At 47.5% G+C, this 15,497-nt stretch overlaps 2 protein-coding genes and 1 long non-coding RNA gene across 7 annotated transcripts in view; 2 read left to right on the forward strand and 1 right to left on the reverse strand.

Moving 5' to 3' along the window:
* The window catches only part of TSPEAR (thrombospondin type laminin G domain and EAR repeats), a 173,530-nt gene that overhangs the window by 145,672 nt on the left and 12,361 nt on the right, over positions 1-15,497 (reverse strand). The gene's annotated exons all lie outside the window — the stretch shown is intronic.
* Positions 1,102-2,078, forward strand: LOC138170798 (keratin-associated protein 10-3-like). Its single transcript, XM_069100287.1, has one exon. It carries the CDS (start codon positions 1,386-1,388, stop codon positions 2,076-2,078), a length of 693 nt encoding a protein of 230 aa, XP_068956388.1. The 5' UTR covers positions 1,102-1,385.
* On the forward strand, positions 10,966-12,243 carry LOC138170780 (uncharacterized). Its single transcript, XR_011170744.1, has 2 exons — positions 10,966-11,380; positions 11,502-12,243. It is a non-coding gene; the product is annotated as an uncharacterized lncRNA (long non-coding RNA).

Genomic DNA, 15,497 nt, shown 5'->3' on the forward strand with positions numbered 1-15,497 from the left:
CACACACACACACACACACACACACACACACACACACACACACACATACACTGCCCTCTCCACTTTGAATGACAGATTCTCTCCTGCTAGAACATGCTTGAGGAGGCATCAGATCCGTACTGGGAAGAACGCCCCTTTTCCACAGCCTTCCTGGCCCCCAGCCATCTCCATGGCCATGTGAGGACCTCTCAGCAGAATGGCTGTGAATCAGGACTGTTGGCAGGGTTTGCTGCAGAGAACCCTGAGCCACAGAAACAAGCCTATCGACTTCCTGAAAGTCCAGAACGTTCTTCCTACCTGGTCCCTTGGGGTCCTCCAGGAAGGTGCATTAGCACTGCCCTTGGCCTGGGATGTGAGGCCCACGTCCCACACCATCCTTGGCTCCCCTTCACTGACTGTATCCTTGACGGTTTGTCATCCCTTCACTGAGCAGTGCTGGGCATTCCGTCACTGGCCCAACTACAACCCCCTCGGCAAAAATGTGTGTCCCAGAGCTCACAGACGTCCCAGCACACATGCACATAAGCCCCGGATGCTTACTCCAAAGAGTCCAGGCAGGAGATCTGCCCTCCTGTCTCCTCTCCCATCAATACTGCTGCACTTCCTCTGCCAGGCTTCTCCTGAGACACGTGCCTGGTAATACCCATCCCAGAGATTCTCCCACAAGTCCTACACTGGGCCAAGCCATGCCGCACCCCTACATTCTCTGAAAACACCCACAAGGGCTCCCTTCCAAGGGCACCAGCTCGTTCAGGCAAGAGCACCAACCATGCATGGGTGAACACCTTGGCCACAGATCCTGCTGCCTCATGCCACAAGAGCCCAGCACGAGCCGGGTGATCACCATGTAGGCCACTTTCAGGCAAGTGGCCCAACCTCTTCATTCATTCTGCTTCCTGGCCCTTCCTTCCACTCAAAGGAAGCCAAACCCACTGACTTACTTTCCACATGAGCTTTGGCCACAGGGACCCAACAGAAGCCAGGTCACCTGATACCATCACCTCACAGCACCAGCACGGCCATACATGTGTGCAGTCACAAACACACACACACACACAAGCACATTGGTAGAGATGTTGATGGGCCACTGGCCATCTCCTGGACTATGTCACCACCACCTAATGACAGGATCTGAGGGAAGCAGCCAGTCATAAATAACAACAGGGAAGAAGGCTCTAGCTCCCCTTGGCACATCCTCCTGCAGGAGGGATATAAAAGCCCTCCAGGCTCTGGCACCTTCACACCTAGCCCCACAGCTGCGCGCACACACACACACACACACAGAGCCACAAGCACAGGCCCAGTGAGGCTCAGGCTGCTCCCTCCATCACCCCTCAGCCCTTTCCACTCTGCTGCCCAAGGTTCCCAACACAGCTGCACCCACCATGGCAGACACCTGTTTCTCTGGACCCTGTGTTCCCACAGCCCCAGCCGTCTCTGTCTGCTCCAGTGACATGAGCTGTGACAGCAATGTCTGCTTGCCCAGTTCCTGCACAGGCTCCTCCTGGCAGCTGGACGACTGCCCAGAGGGCTGTTGTGAGCCCAGCTGCTGCGATCCCTGCTGCCGCCCAGTCCCGTGCTGCACGCCAGCCTCCTGCCTGACCCTGCTGTGCCGCCCAGTCTGCTACGTGGCTGCCACCTGCCAGCCGGCCTGTGAACCCAGACCCTGCCAGTCTGTCTGCCCCTCCCCCTGCTCGCCATCCTGCTGCCAGCAGTCCTGCTGCCAAGCTCCTGGTTTTTCTGGCCCTCCCTGTGTGGTGCAGTCCTGCTGCTGTGTCCCAGTGTGCTGCAAGCCCAGCTGCTGCATTGCCCTGCCTCTGTGCTGCAAGCCCAGCTGCTGTGTGTCCACAGCCTCCTCCTGCTGCCAGCCCAGCTGCTGTGGCCCTGCCTCCTGTGTGTCCCTCATCTGCAGTCCCGTGTGCAGACCGGCCACCTGCTGTGTACCTCTCTCCTGCAGACCCTCCTGCTGTCCAGCCACCACCTGCTGCTGCCCTTCCTCCTCTGTGTCCCTCATCTGCCCGCCCACCTGCTGCAAACCTGCCTGCTGCACCACCACCTGTGGACAAAAAGCTTGCTAGCTTGAACCCAGGGTGCTCTCTCTCCCTCTCCCTTGCCCCTCCTTTCTCTCTCTCTCTCTCTCTCTCTCTCTCTCTCTCTCTCTCTCTCTCTCTCTCTCTCTCTCTCTCTCTCTCGCTCTCGCTCTCGCTCTCGCTCTCTCTCTCCCTGACTCTCCACCCCTGCCCAACTTCTGCCAGCCTCCTGGATCCATCGCCAACCAAACATCACCCTGAACAACTGGCCAGTATCACCCCCAATCACCCCCAAAGGCACTGAGACCACCAGGCCACAGACAACCAGCTGCACCAAGTACCTGACCCCTGCTAGGCCCCTGTTGGCCCCTCCAAACCAGGGCTGACCCCAGCCATAACTCCTGCTTTGCCATGCACCTAGCTCAGTGTCTATCATCCCAGCACTGTCTGCAGCTCTCAGGCTCTCTCTAGGGTCACAGTGCAGGGATGGCCCCGTCCATGGGCCCGCCTGGCAATAAACCACATAAACTCACCTTCCTGCCTCTTACTCTCTCTTTTTCCTTATCCTTGGCTGACTGGGGGAAGGGGAAGCATAAGTCCTTACCAAGGAAGCCTGAGGAGCCCACTAGGTCACAGGAGACAGAGCACAGGCCGACCACCATGCCATGCTCACACTTCACCCTGGTCATGCAGACTCCCTCCCTCCCCGCACTGTGCCATGTTATAATGGTAATGGGAAGTTGAAGCTCTTCCCTGCCCCTTAATAAGCCTAAGGAAATGTGAAGACCTTCCCTGCTTTGAAAATATGCTCTGCCCCCTAATAGGCTGAATGTAATCACATGGATCCTATGGCAAGAGGATTGCTAAAGGGTGGAGCAGAGCCCACAGGAAGCTGGGAGCCAGAGCCAGATAGACAATTGGGAGGAGAGCACATTTAGGCAAGGAGATAGGTTCATGAGTAAATATTGGTCTTATATTGATTTGTGGGAAGGCTAAAGGACGTTGTAGCTCTCTGTGCTGTTGTGGTTTATTAACTTCTTAGCTACTATGATGGAATCGGCTTACTGGTTTGGGGATTTAGTTTTCTCGTGTCTGAATAAATGTTTTGGTTCTGTTTTATATATGAAGAGTCTGTTATATTTTGTGATTTAGCACCATGCAAGTATATTTATAGTGATTGTGGGCACTGTGAACATTGCATTGGCACTATATTTGGCGGTGAGGATGGGATCGCAAAGTATCAAAATTCTATTTGGAGGCAAAAGGGATTTAGAAAAAGAAATGGCTATTCCAAGATGGGAAAATTTACCTTATGCCTCCCTAGCAAGGGAGTGGTCTAAAAGTACAGGGCTCTGTGAAAATTGGGAACAGAGACTACAGCAAGGAGAACCTAGAGATTTAGAAACATGTTTTGCAAAGAATACCAATAAAACCTAGGAGAGAGTTGGAGGCAGTGTGTAGAAGGGGCTGGGTTTTACTAACAGGCTACCATATTACGTGTAAAAGCAGAGACAAGCTGTTACAAAAGTTGGCTATGTTGCAGCATTTGCATTTGAGCCCTCCTTTAAAAGAGAAAACTGGAGGGTCTCAGGTGGTAGAAGAGAGGGCTGTTGTGAGTTTGGCTCAGAAAAAGAAGCAGAAAAGGAACAGGAGGAAAGTTCAAACAGTTTTGGTAGAGAGCCCAGTTGCTAAGACCAGTCCCAGGAGAGAACATGTGCCGTACAGAGTGATACAATGTAACTGAGTGATACCATGTAACGAGGATACAATGTTTCATGATGAAGCTTTCCCAAGGACAGCCAGTTCACCCCATACTGAGACAAAAGCTGGAGAATCAAGGAGGAGTGTTGAGGGAGATAATTGAGGATTTCACTCAGCAGAAGATTACTGATACATTAATCAGAATCACTCAAAGGATAGAAGAATCCTTAGTGTCTTGGATAGTGAGAATCTCTGACAATGCAATAGAAAATATTCCACTGATTCTATGTGGCCGAGTGGAATCAGACTCTGGTATTCAGTTAGAGACTGGGTGAGAAAGTTGAAAGAAGTAATAAAAACTGCTTATTATGCTTGGAGATGCAGACATGTATCATGATATCACTTCCTCATAGAAATATCAGGGTAGGGGAGGCCAGGTGGCTCAGCGAGTAAGAGCACCGGCTCCAGTGTCGGGATGACCTGGATCAAATCCGGCCTCAGATACTCAGCACCACACCCAGAAATAACTGGCCGTGTAACCTTGAGCAAGTTACTTAACCCCGATTGCTTTAAAAAAAAAAAAAGAATAGAATGATAAGAAAAGAACTGTTTACTGCTATATTGAGAGCCAGAATTGAGTTTAGAAGAACTATGATCTTCCAACTAATAAACTACATAAAATGTACCGAGATAAGGGGCTTAATGTCAGATGGAAAAGAGCAGTGAGAGCTGCCCCTACAGATGCTCCCAAACCATTGAATACAAGTTGGTGGCACCTTCAGGGAGAACAGGAAATTGACCAAGACTCGGTTCAGATTAAAGAAATACGCAGGGGGCGGAGCCAATATGGAGGGGTAAAAACAGGACCTCTGTGTGTCCCTGGCTCCCACCACCTCCAATACATGTAAAAAAAATGACTCTAAACAAACTTTAGAGCTACAGAACCCACAAAGAGACAGAGAGAAACAAATCTCCCGCTGAAGGCAGCCCGGCAGGCCGACAGGAAGGGTCTGTTACAGCAAGCTGAGAGCCAAGGGCAGTCCCACGTGAGCGGCGCAGTTCCAGCCCCAGGCTGGCCCTGACCAGCGGCCAAGCCTGACTTCAGGAGAGTGAATCCGGACCTCTCAACCCATAAACACCAGAAAGAAAGCAAAAGGTCAGGTGGGGATTCTGTTGGAACTGGGTGGAGAAGAGCACAGTCTGGCCCCTGTCCCTGGGGCGAAAAGTGGCGGAGGCAGGGTGGTTGCAGCTGTTGCCTCCAGAGCTCCTGGCCTGCAGATCACAGGCGGACCAAGCAACCATTCAGAGGGTAGTCACTCTTGCTTTAACCTGCTTGGATCTGGATCACAGTCTTGGGTGGTGGTCCTGGGGTGTGTGGCCAGTGTGTCAGAGCTTATGGGGGTTGCAGAGAGGGCACCCTTCTAATAGCTCTGGCAGCTGTGCAAACCCCAGTGATTTGGAACATAACTTTCTGCAATCTGGAAGTAGAGTTCTGCCATGGCAAAGAGCTCAAAAGTCAAGTAATTAATTGGCAAGATGAGCAAGCAGAGGAAGCACAAAGAGACAAAAATGGGGACAAAAAAGATCAAAGCATGGAATGGGAGGAAGGCAATGAAGTCAGAACTCCTGCATCAAAAACTTCCAAGAAAAATATGAACTGCTTACAGGACATGGAGGAGCTCAAGAGGGTTTTTGAAGATAAAGTAAGAAAAGTGGAGGAAAAATTGGGAAGAGAAATGAGAATGGTGCGAGAAAATCATGAAAAGCAAAGCAACAGCTTGCTAAAGGAGACCCAAAAAAATACTGAAGAAAATAACACCTTAAAAAATAGACCAACCGAAATGGCAAAAGAGGCCCAAAAAGCCAATGAGGAGAAGAATGCCTTAAAAAGCTGAATTGCCCAGATGGAAAAGGAATTTCAAAAACTTACTGAAGAGAATAGTTCCTTTAAAATTAGATTGGAGAAAATGACTTTCATGAGAAATCAAGATACTAGATCAATCATGAGAAATCAAGAAAACAGATCCAAACAAATGAAAAAATAGAAGGCAACATGAAATATCTCACTGGAAAAACCACTGACCTGGAAAATAGATCCAGAAGAGATAATTTAAAAATTATTGGACTACCTGAAAGCCCATGAACATCATCTTTCAAGAAATTATCAAGCAAAATTGCCCTGATATTCTAGAACCAGAGGGTAAAATAGAAATTGAAAAAATTCACTGCTCACCTTTTGAAAAAGATCCCAAAAAGAAAACTCCTAGGAATATTGTAGCCAAATTCCAGAGTTCCCAGGTCAAGGAGAAAATAAACAAGCAGTCAGGAAGAAATCATTTGATTACTGTGGAAATATAATCAGGATAACACAAGACCTAGCAGAATCTACATTAAGGGATTGAAGGGCTTGGAATATGATATTCAGGAGGCCAAAGGAGCTAGGACTAAAACCAAGAATCACCTACCCAGCAAAACTGAGTATAATGCTTCAGGGGAAAATATGGTCATTCAATGAAATAGAGGACTTTCAAGCATTCTTGATGAAAAAGCCAGAGCTGAACAGAAAATGTGACTTTCAAATTCAAGAAGAGAAGCAGGAAAAGGTAAACAGGAAAAAGAAATCATAAGGAACTTATGAAAGTTGAACTATTTACATTCCTGCATGGAAAAATGATCATTGTAACTCATAAGACCTTTATCAGTATGAGGGTAGTTGAAGGGAATATATATGTATATATAACATATATGTGTGTATAGTAGGGTATGTGTGCATAAATATATATGTGAGTGTGTGCATATGTATGTACATGTATACATAGAGGGCACAGGATGGGTTGAATATGAAGGGATGATATCTAAAAAAGTAAAATGAAGAGGTGAGAGAGGAATATATTGGGAGAAGGAGAAAGGGAGGGATAGATTAGTGTAAATTATCTCATATAAAAGAGGCAAGAGAAAACTGTTACAATGGAGGAGAAGGGCAGGGAGGTGAAGGGAAATGGGTCAACCTTACTCATTGAATTTGGCTTAAGGAGGGGATAACATACACACTCAACTGGGTATCTTACCCTACAGGAAAATAGGGGGAGGGCAGATTGGGGGAGAGGGTAGTTAGAAGTAAACACTTTTGAAAAGGGACAGGGTCAAAGGAGAAAATGAAATAAGTGGGATGGGGGGAGGGCAGGATGGGATGGAGGGAATTATAGTTAGTCATCTACAATATAACTACTATGGAAATGGTTTGCATAACTACATATATACAACCTCAATTGAATTGGTTATCTTCCCAGTGAGGGTGGGTGAAAAGGGAAGAAGGGAAAAAATCTGGAACTCAAAGTTTTAAAAACAAATGTTTTAAAAATTGCTTTTTAGATGCTACTGGGAAATAAGATATACAGGCAATGAGGTATAAAAATCCATCTTGCCCTATTAGAAAGTTTGGGGGGGGGGAATGAGGAAGGATATAAGAGAGAACATATTGGGGGAAGGAGTATTCAGTAGGCTCACTCTTTTCGGGTGGGGTAGGGGAAAGATGGGGAGAAAAATTTGTAACTCAAAATCTTGTGGAAATAAATGTTGAAAATTTAAAATAAATAAATAAATTGGAAACATTCTTTTAATTTAAAAAGTGAAAAAGATATATACAGACAAGATTACAGACCCCATTAGATCTGACTGTATACTGAAAAAATGGACCAAATACTCTAACCAGGGCATTGATCGATACTGGGGCAGAGATCTCCCTTATTTATGGTAACCCTGAAAAATTCAAGCAAGGAACTCCTATTACCAACACAGGACTGGGAATATTAGCCAGAGAAATCAAACTAACAATGAAAATTGGACAATTACCTAAGAAATAATATACTGTAGTTATTGTACCCATTCCTTAATACATCATTGGAATAGATATATTGAGAGGTGTGACCCAGAATTTACCTGAAGGAAGAAACCAATTTGCAGTAAGGAAGATAGGAATTAATACAGTTTTAGTGGGAAAATAAAAATGGACCCAATCACTTTAGCTGAGCCTTCTGAAGTAATGCACTTTAAAGTAGTATTGTGTGTCAAGTGGGCAAGATGAAATTACCAATACTATAAAGGAATATATGGAAGCAGGAGTGTTAGTCCCTACAACCACATGATGGAATAATACTGTAAAATCCTATAAAAAAATCCTTCACTACCTGCCTCTTTGCAGGTTGGCCTTTATGCCTGCCTCTTCCACCCACACTTTGCCACAGCACACTTACTTATTTTCCCACCTCATTAGAAATGTTTTTCCTGTCTGTCCTGTTGGGGATTTTGAAAGGGGTAGGTCCATGTGGTGGGAAGTTGTACTCCCCTGCCTACAGACATCCAGACCCATCCAACTCTGGCACAGATTCTTGCTTCAAAAAATCTAGGCTGCCATCTGCCCTCAGTCCCCTCGCTCATACCCATCAGGAACACAAGCAGGGCTTTGCATCATCTTATCACCCACCTTCCTTTGCCCATGGCCCTGGACATCTAGTTCTTTAGTAATCCATTCATTTTTCTGTTCTCTCAGCCATATTCATCTGCTCATTTGAAGTGATCAAAAGGCAACACACAATCTTTGTTTTCTAGGACCTTGTGTTCAAATGAAGAGACACCATGCAAAGTTGCATGCACATAGTTGCTATGTCTGTCCTTCCTTCTCTAAGAGGCCCATGGCATCAGGGAGGTGATAATGTGACTCAAAGTTGACTTGGATTTGAGTGAGAGAGGGCTGTTCAAGGTCACTGGCCTCACTTTCTCCCCCAGAGCTGGGCCAAGGGGCCAAATATTCATCAGGAAGACTAGAGAATGGCCCATGACAATGGGAGACCCTGGCCCTTTTAGGCTAAGGCCTTTTCAGGTACTCACTTAAGAGTGAGGTAACGCCCATTCAGTGAATAGGCCTCTTTAAGTAGTGAGTCAAGGGATGGCACCTTTAGTAAGAAAAAAAGAAAAATCAAGCTGGGAGGGGAAGACCCTCAGGGTTGCTGTTACAAAGAGAAACAGTTACCATTGACTATCACTCTAAAGCAGGAGGGCCCAAAACACAGCCATTGAGTGAGGAAGGAAGGAAGGAAGGAAGGAAGGAAGGAAGGAAGGAAGGAAGGAAGGAAGGAAGGAAGGAAGGAAGGAAGGAAGGAAGGAAGGAGGGAAGGAGGGAGGAAGGAAGGGAGGAAGGAAGGAAGGAAGGAAACAAAGAAATCTAGCCACTAAACCCCAAGTTATCTGGTCACTGGACTCAGATGGCTCTGGAGGAGAAAGTGAGGCTGGTGCCCTTACACAGCCCTCACTCACTCAAATCAAAGTCAACTGCAAGTCAGGTCATCATCTCCCTGATACCACAGTCCCCTTTGAAAATGAAGGACAAACACAGCCTGTGAGTAGACCTAGTTGCCTGAATGGGATCCTGGCTAGCTGGGTAACTCAGCTCGTCTTCTCCTTCCTCCTCCTCCTCCTCCTCTTCTTCCTTCTCCTTCTCCTCCTCTCCAAAGTTATCTATGTAGTGGATAAACAGGAAATAATGAATAGAGCAAAATCAATAGAATTAAAAGATTTTGGGAAAGTCTTCTTGGAGAAGATGTGGTTTTAATTTTGGTCTAAATGGAGCCCAAGAACCCAGGCACTAGAGATGAAGAGGAAACCACTGTGAGAAATGCCCACCCCTGAATCATGTGGTTTCTAGTCTCTAGACAAGCCAAAAAAACGGTTACTGTGTCAAATAACACATTTTAGTGAGTAAGGTGTAACAAGGCTGGGAGGGCAGATAGGGCTAAGGCCAGACTATATTGTATTTTATATTGGAGCCATTATAAAGCCCTTGGAGTTTATTGAATCAGAAGTGACATGGTTGGACCCCCACTTGAGAAACTCACTTTAGGGTCTGAATGAATTGATGTGGGAAGAGACGTAAGGTAGGCAGACCCATCAGCAGGTATGGGCAATCCTCAAGGCATGAGGTGATATGTCTCCAGACCCTAGTAAGGGCAATATCAGAGGAGACAAGATGGCATATTGGAGAGATGGGGCAAAGGAGAAATCGACAGACTTGGCACCATACTGGATTTGTGGAATGAGAGGGATAAGGAGCCCATGGGTCACGGGGAGAGTGAGGGACCAGCAGGGTGGTGTTATCCTCTATAATAATAGGGAAGATAGGAGGGAGGGAAGTTTTACATGGAAACATAATGAATTCAGTTCTGAATTGGTGAACTGCTGGATTTCAAATGCACTCTGGACATCCTGTTCAAGATTAGTGACTTTAACAATCAATTTGTTGTCGTATTTCAGGTCTCTTTCCTCGTTGAAACAATAGTCGGATGACCTTATTTTTAATACTCTGGAGCAGTAATGCTTCACTAACCATGTGCGGCATCTCCTGCCTTCCTTCACGTCGTGTTCCATCCAGATCATAAGCAAGGTGTTCCCCACAGCCTCGTGTACCCGTGTCATTCTGGCTCCTCTAGCCACCTCCCCTTCATTCTGCTTCTAGTCATGCTGTGTACCCATTCTGCCTCTCAGTCCTGCTCTCCCATCAGGAACTCATGATTCAACCATTTCCCCATTTTTCCTATGAAGAGTTGTGTTGGTCTGCTCCCTTCTGGCTTCATTCGCTACCCAGGAACTGTCCCAGCATCAATCCCCTCGCTGGCTACCACTCCTCACTATTTCAAGTGAATTCAGGATTGCTTTTCTAGTGGCTTTTTCTTTACCAGGCAGTTTGCTATGTCTTGGAACTGCAAGTTCAGAAAGAAAGACTGGGGCTGCCCTCAGGGGGCTTTCACTCAGATGGGAGAAAACAACAGATGAAGCCAACAAGGGGATGAGGAATGTTCCCCCATTACCAAGGGGATGAGGAAAGCTCCCCCATTACCAAGGGGAGAAAGGAGTCAGCAGTGGAGCCCCGAGAGGAATGCAGTGGACATAGTTGGCCTAGGCCCCTTCTCCAAGTGAAACTTCCAGAAACAACTGACCGATCTGTGAAAGGTCCGAACCCAGGACTGCAGAGATTTTCCAGGGTGAGGAAGAGGCTACTGGAGAGCAAAGGGTAGAAGCAAGTCTGGACTGTTTGGAGGTCGGCCCAGAGAGGAATTAACGAGCAGACTCTATGCATCATCTACCCTCACTGAAGAGAGGCCCCGAGAGAGTGGAGATCAGCTCGCCTGTGTGATAGTAATGGCAATTAAAGATTCCCCTATATTGGCTTGGTTTTCAAATTGATTGTATTAAAACCCAGAGTTTGTTAATCCCACCTGTGGGATGGGCTTGTTGATGTGAAAAGAAAGTCCTGAAGTGGGAGGAGCTGGTGATGTAGATTTGGAGAGACAAGAGAGAGGCGGAAGTTCTTTTTGGAAGCAGCACCTCGTGGAGAGAGAGAGACTAAGAGATTGCTGGTAGCCACTTTGAATTGCCCTGGACTTTTGAGACCTGCCCCCTGAGCTGCCAAGGACTGAGGAGACATGGCTGTTTTGCTGGTACTTTGTCTGTCTGTTTTGATGTTATTTTGCCAGATTTGTCCACTGGTGAAAGACTGTCCTGTTGAAGAAGTCCTGGAACCTGGCATTTGGTTAAGAAGGCCTGAGACTGTCCTGCAGACAGAGAGTGAATACTGTCCACTGGTGAGGGACAGTACTGTTGTTGCAGGGGTCTGGAGACTGTCCGGCAGACAGAATGAATACTGTCCACTGGTGAAGGACAGTGCTGTTGTTGCAGGGGTCTGGGAGCCTTTCTGTTGGTTCAGAAGCCCTAAAGAAGGAGAGAGTGAATACTGTCCACTGGTGAGGGACAGTACTGTTGTTGCAGGGGTCTGGAGACTGTCCAGCAGACAGAATGAATACTGTCCACTGGTGAAGGACAGTGCTGTTGTTGCAGGGGTCTGGGAGCCTTTCTGTTGGTTCAGAAGCCCTGAAGAAGGATTTTCTTGTTGTATGTTTACAGAAATCCTGGGAGAGGGCTTTGCTAATGTGTTCAGGGGTTCTAGGACTGTTCTACAGACAGAGGATAAATTCATGAAGGGACTGGCAATGTATCTTATGGCCTTGCTAAGCCTTGTCTCCCCAGGAACTAAGATTGCTGAGAACTTGCCTCGTGTCAAGATGAAGAAAAGACCTCCATTTGGGTATTAAGTGCTGTGTTTAAACTTGATGTAACTCTGGGGTAGATTCAATTGTGATCCTAGGGGTGGGGAACTTTTGACCTTATTGTGCTCTGTGATTGACAAATGAAGGTACTTTACCTATGTTTGGAAAATAATCTCCATTTGAGAAGAGGGGTTTTGTGGTGGACCAAAAGAAGGTATAGCCTAGGGGTGGAGTAGTATTTAGAACAGGGACTTTGTAATTGATTGAATGATTGGAAAGTCCTGGGGTGGGGTAGTCCTTGGAGATTATTTAATCACACTTAGTAAATGCTGTATTTTGAATGATGTCATGTTTCGATCTTCTCTGTTCTTGGTTTGTTACTGAATAAAATAGAGAGCACCTATGCTGGTATTTTGAACCTGGGAAGTTGCCTTTCCTTGGCATTACATTACAGCCTGGTGCTGCTGGATCCCAGGCACTCCATTCACCACCATTTGGTGGGTCCCTGGCTGGCGCCTAACACACAGGAAGCACTCAATAGTCCCCTTTTTTTATTCCTGCCTAGACAGCCTTCATTCCATCTCTGCAATGTAAGCACTTCCAAGGGGCTGAGAGACATTTCCATTCCATTCAGCCCCACAAGTAATTATTAGGCACCTACAGTTTCCATGGTCCAAAGAAAATCCCCAAAGCAGCCGCAAGCAGCTCATGCTCCATGAGGGCCTGGGAGATGTTCCTTCCCCCTTCTGGGCCTCGTTTCCTCATCTATGAAGGCCTGAAGCAGACAAGTTCTGCTGTCTAGGACTCTAGGATCTGAGTCCTGGGGATGGGGGAGGAGTAGGAGTCAGGGTCAAGGAAGAAAGATCCTCTTGTTTGCCTACGCTACCACCAGGGGGCAGCAGTGCTCCATTTCTCATTCCGATGCCCCCCCACCCCCACCCCACCCCAAGAGTTCCTGGATGGAAGAGGTCAGTCTGGTGATCCTTCCTGCTTTTTCCTCCGAATCTCAGGACAGAACTCAGGCATCGTTGTCTCCGGCTCTCTGACTTTCTGCTTCTGACTCTCTCTACTTGTCTTTGCTGTGCATTTCTCTACAAATAACAATTTTATAAATAACAAATAACAAAATGCAAATGCCAATTTTTTTTTTTTGGGGGGGGGGTATCTGCAGAGATCTCTCAGCATCAGTCTTACACAGACCAGGTCTCTCCTAGAGGCTAGCTCTCTCTCTTTATTGATTGATTGATTGACTCATGGGTTCCCACCTGAAATTTAGTCTGGGACCACATCTTAAATGTGGCTTAAGTGTAGCCCATGTCACTAGAGGTGGGTCACAAGGCCTCCAGGCTCCATAGAAGTAATTAGGATAGTAAACAGATCATCACCCATGTAGAATAGGATCTCCTTTAACCCTCACAACAGCCTCTGGGAGGCCAGGGTCAATATTGTCCCCATTTGACTGATGAGAAGACTGAGGCTGAGAGAAGTTTTAGTGACTTGCTTAGGGTCGCACAGTTAGTGAGTGTCTTGAGGCCATTTTTGAACTCAGGTTTTCCTGAGTTCGGCCCTTTATCTGTTGTGCCACACAGCATGGAGTAAGCTAGAATCACATCACAGAAAACCTAGGAAACTCACAAGAGGTTGTAATTAGGTAGAAGGCATTCATTCGAGGGCCTCCCAGGAATGGGGTGTGACAGAGGCCAACCCCTTCTTTCCCTATGGCCCAGGTGCCCTTCAGTGCTTCTCTAGCCATGGGAGCCCCCTGGCTGACCTTCTGTGCCCAGAAGCACACTGCTCAGAAAATCGCCCAGGAGAAGCCCACATCTCTGAACTCTCCCCATCTCCAAGGCTGGAGCTATCCAGGGAGTCTTCTCTGGCTAAAAGGCAGGATTCAGTCAGGGAGAGCCAGTTTGCTCCATGATCTCTCCTCGGGGGCCCTCTGTTCATGTATTTCTTCCAGAGCTCAGGTCACCATTTCCTTCTTGGGAATGCTGCCCTCCAGTTACCTGTGTGACCTCTATCATCTGCCTCCGTGATGAGCTTCCGCTCTAAGTCATCATCAATAAATCCTGGAGGGAGGAGAGGGCGAAACCTTTCCCCCAACCCCAGAGGTCCTCCAAAAGAAAGACAGGAAATAAAATGGGGAAGAGGTGGCCAAAGTGAGGCCAAGAGTCATCTGCTGCCCTCTGTCCTAGGCATACCCCCTGGCACATGAGTCCATCCTTCTGAGTCTCAGCCAACCCAACATCTTGGAGGTAGCCTATGCACCTAAAGATTAAGGAGGAACAGGCCGTGGCCTTTAGACAAAGTGCCAGGGACCTGGTCATGGTCTGTGTAGGGAGAGTTGGGCTCCAACTGCCCAAGGGAAGCTTACACACACTGAAGAAGACAAGGCTGGCCTAGTGCTGCCCTGAGGGTTAGGGTTTTCTCCTTATGCCACAATCCAGCACTGTGAGGACAAAGATTTCTCAGTAGTGTCTTGGGAAAACCATATAGATGTCATCCCACCACTAAGAATCCGGAAATAGGTCACTCCCCTCCATACCTCCTTCCCCTGAGCTGATGACAGATCCTCCAGGAAGCCCAATCTGGGGGTCCCTGACCTCCTTGGCTTCAAGGATCCCTGACTAAGAAGGACCCCCCCTTTGATATCCATCCACTACTCTAAAGAGCGTCTCTCTTGGTCAGTAAGTTGTGACTTGAGCTGAGAGAAAGGTAGCCATGGTCCCTGGAATGAGTCCTGGAATGGCAGGGGAATTATTTGTTGTTCTCAGAAGAGACAGATAGTCTAAGTGATCAAGTCCTGGCCATGGAGGCAGGAAGACCTGGGTTCAGGTCCTGCCTTGGATACAAGTTGGTTCTGTGGCCCTGGAAAATCGCCCCAGTTTTCCTGGCCCCAAGGAACTCTCCCAGACTCCATCCATGATGAAATCACAGACCTAATGTGAAAATACATTCACAGAGATCGCCTAACTCGACTCCTGCATTTTACAGGTAAAGAAACTGAGACCCAGAGAGGGCAGTGACTTGCCTAGGGTCAGGGGCTCACTAATGGCAAGGTTGAAGACTAGACAGATCACCTAACAGACACCTGGACAAGTCCTGTGGTCTTTTACCATTCATTTCCAAAGAAGGACAGAAGAGACCTAAGGAATCTGGGTCTCCTTCCCTCACTTCCTCAAAACAATTCCCCTCCTGGGGCCTCAGAGGGCCCTGCCAACTTAGGTGTTCAGGAAGTGCATGGGCATTCACTGATTCTGGCTCTAAATCTCTGCTCCTGTATCCCACGTCTTGCCCGTCCTTCACTACTACTGTGGGCTCCATTGGGCTTTGAGGAAGGACACAAGAGAGTATGGAAACCAAGGTTTACTGCTATCGTTGTTCCTGTCACTAATGACAGCCATCCCCAAGTGAGAGCATCTCAGTCCCATAGCCACTGGGACCTCACAGCTTCTGCTTAAAACCTTGTCCAGATGGTGGCCCTAGGTCTGACCTCTCCACTGTCATCCCAAAGCATGTGCACATAGAGCTGTCCAGTGCAGTGCAGACGTGGGCTGAGAGGCTGGGGGTTCCACCAGTGGAGACAGACTTGGGTTTGAATCCCACCTCAGACACTGACCAGCCACGCAGTCATGGGCAGCTCAATGCTCAGAGCTTCTGTTTCCCTGGC

The sequence above is a fragment of the Petaurus breviceps genome, unplaced genomic scaffold (genome assembly GCF_028583685.1).
Source record: "Petaurus breviceps papuanus isolate PSGF00001 unplaced genomic scaffold, PetGlider_PUasm1.0 387, whole genome shotgun sequence".
NCBI classification, from domain to species: domain Eukaryota; kingdom Metazoa; phylum Chordata; class Mammalia; order Diprotodontia; family Petauridae; genus Petaurus; species Petaurus breviceps.

Coding starts and splice junctions, on each gene's coding strand:
- LOC138170798 (XM_069100287.1), top strand. CDS start 1,386: ATGGCAGACACCTGTTTCTCTGGACCCTGTGTTCCCACAGCCCCAGCC.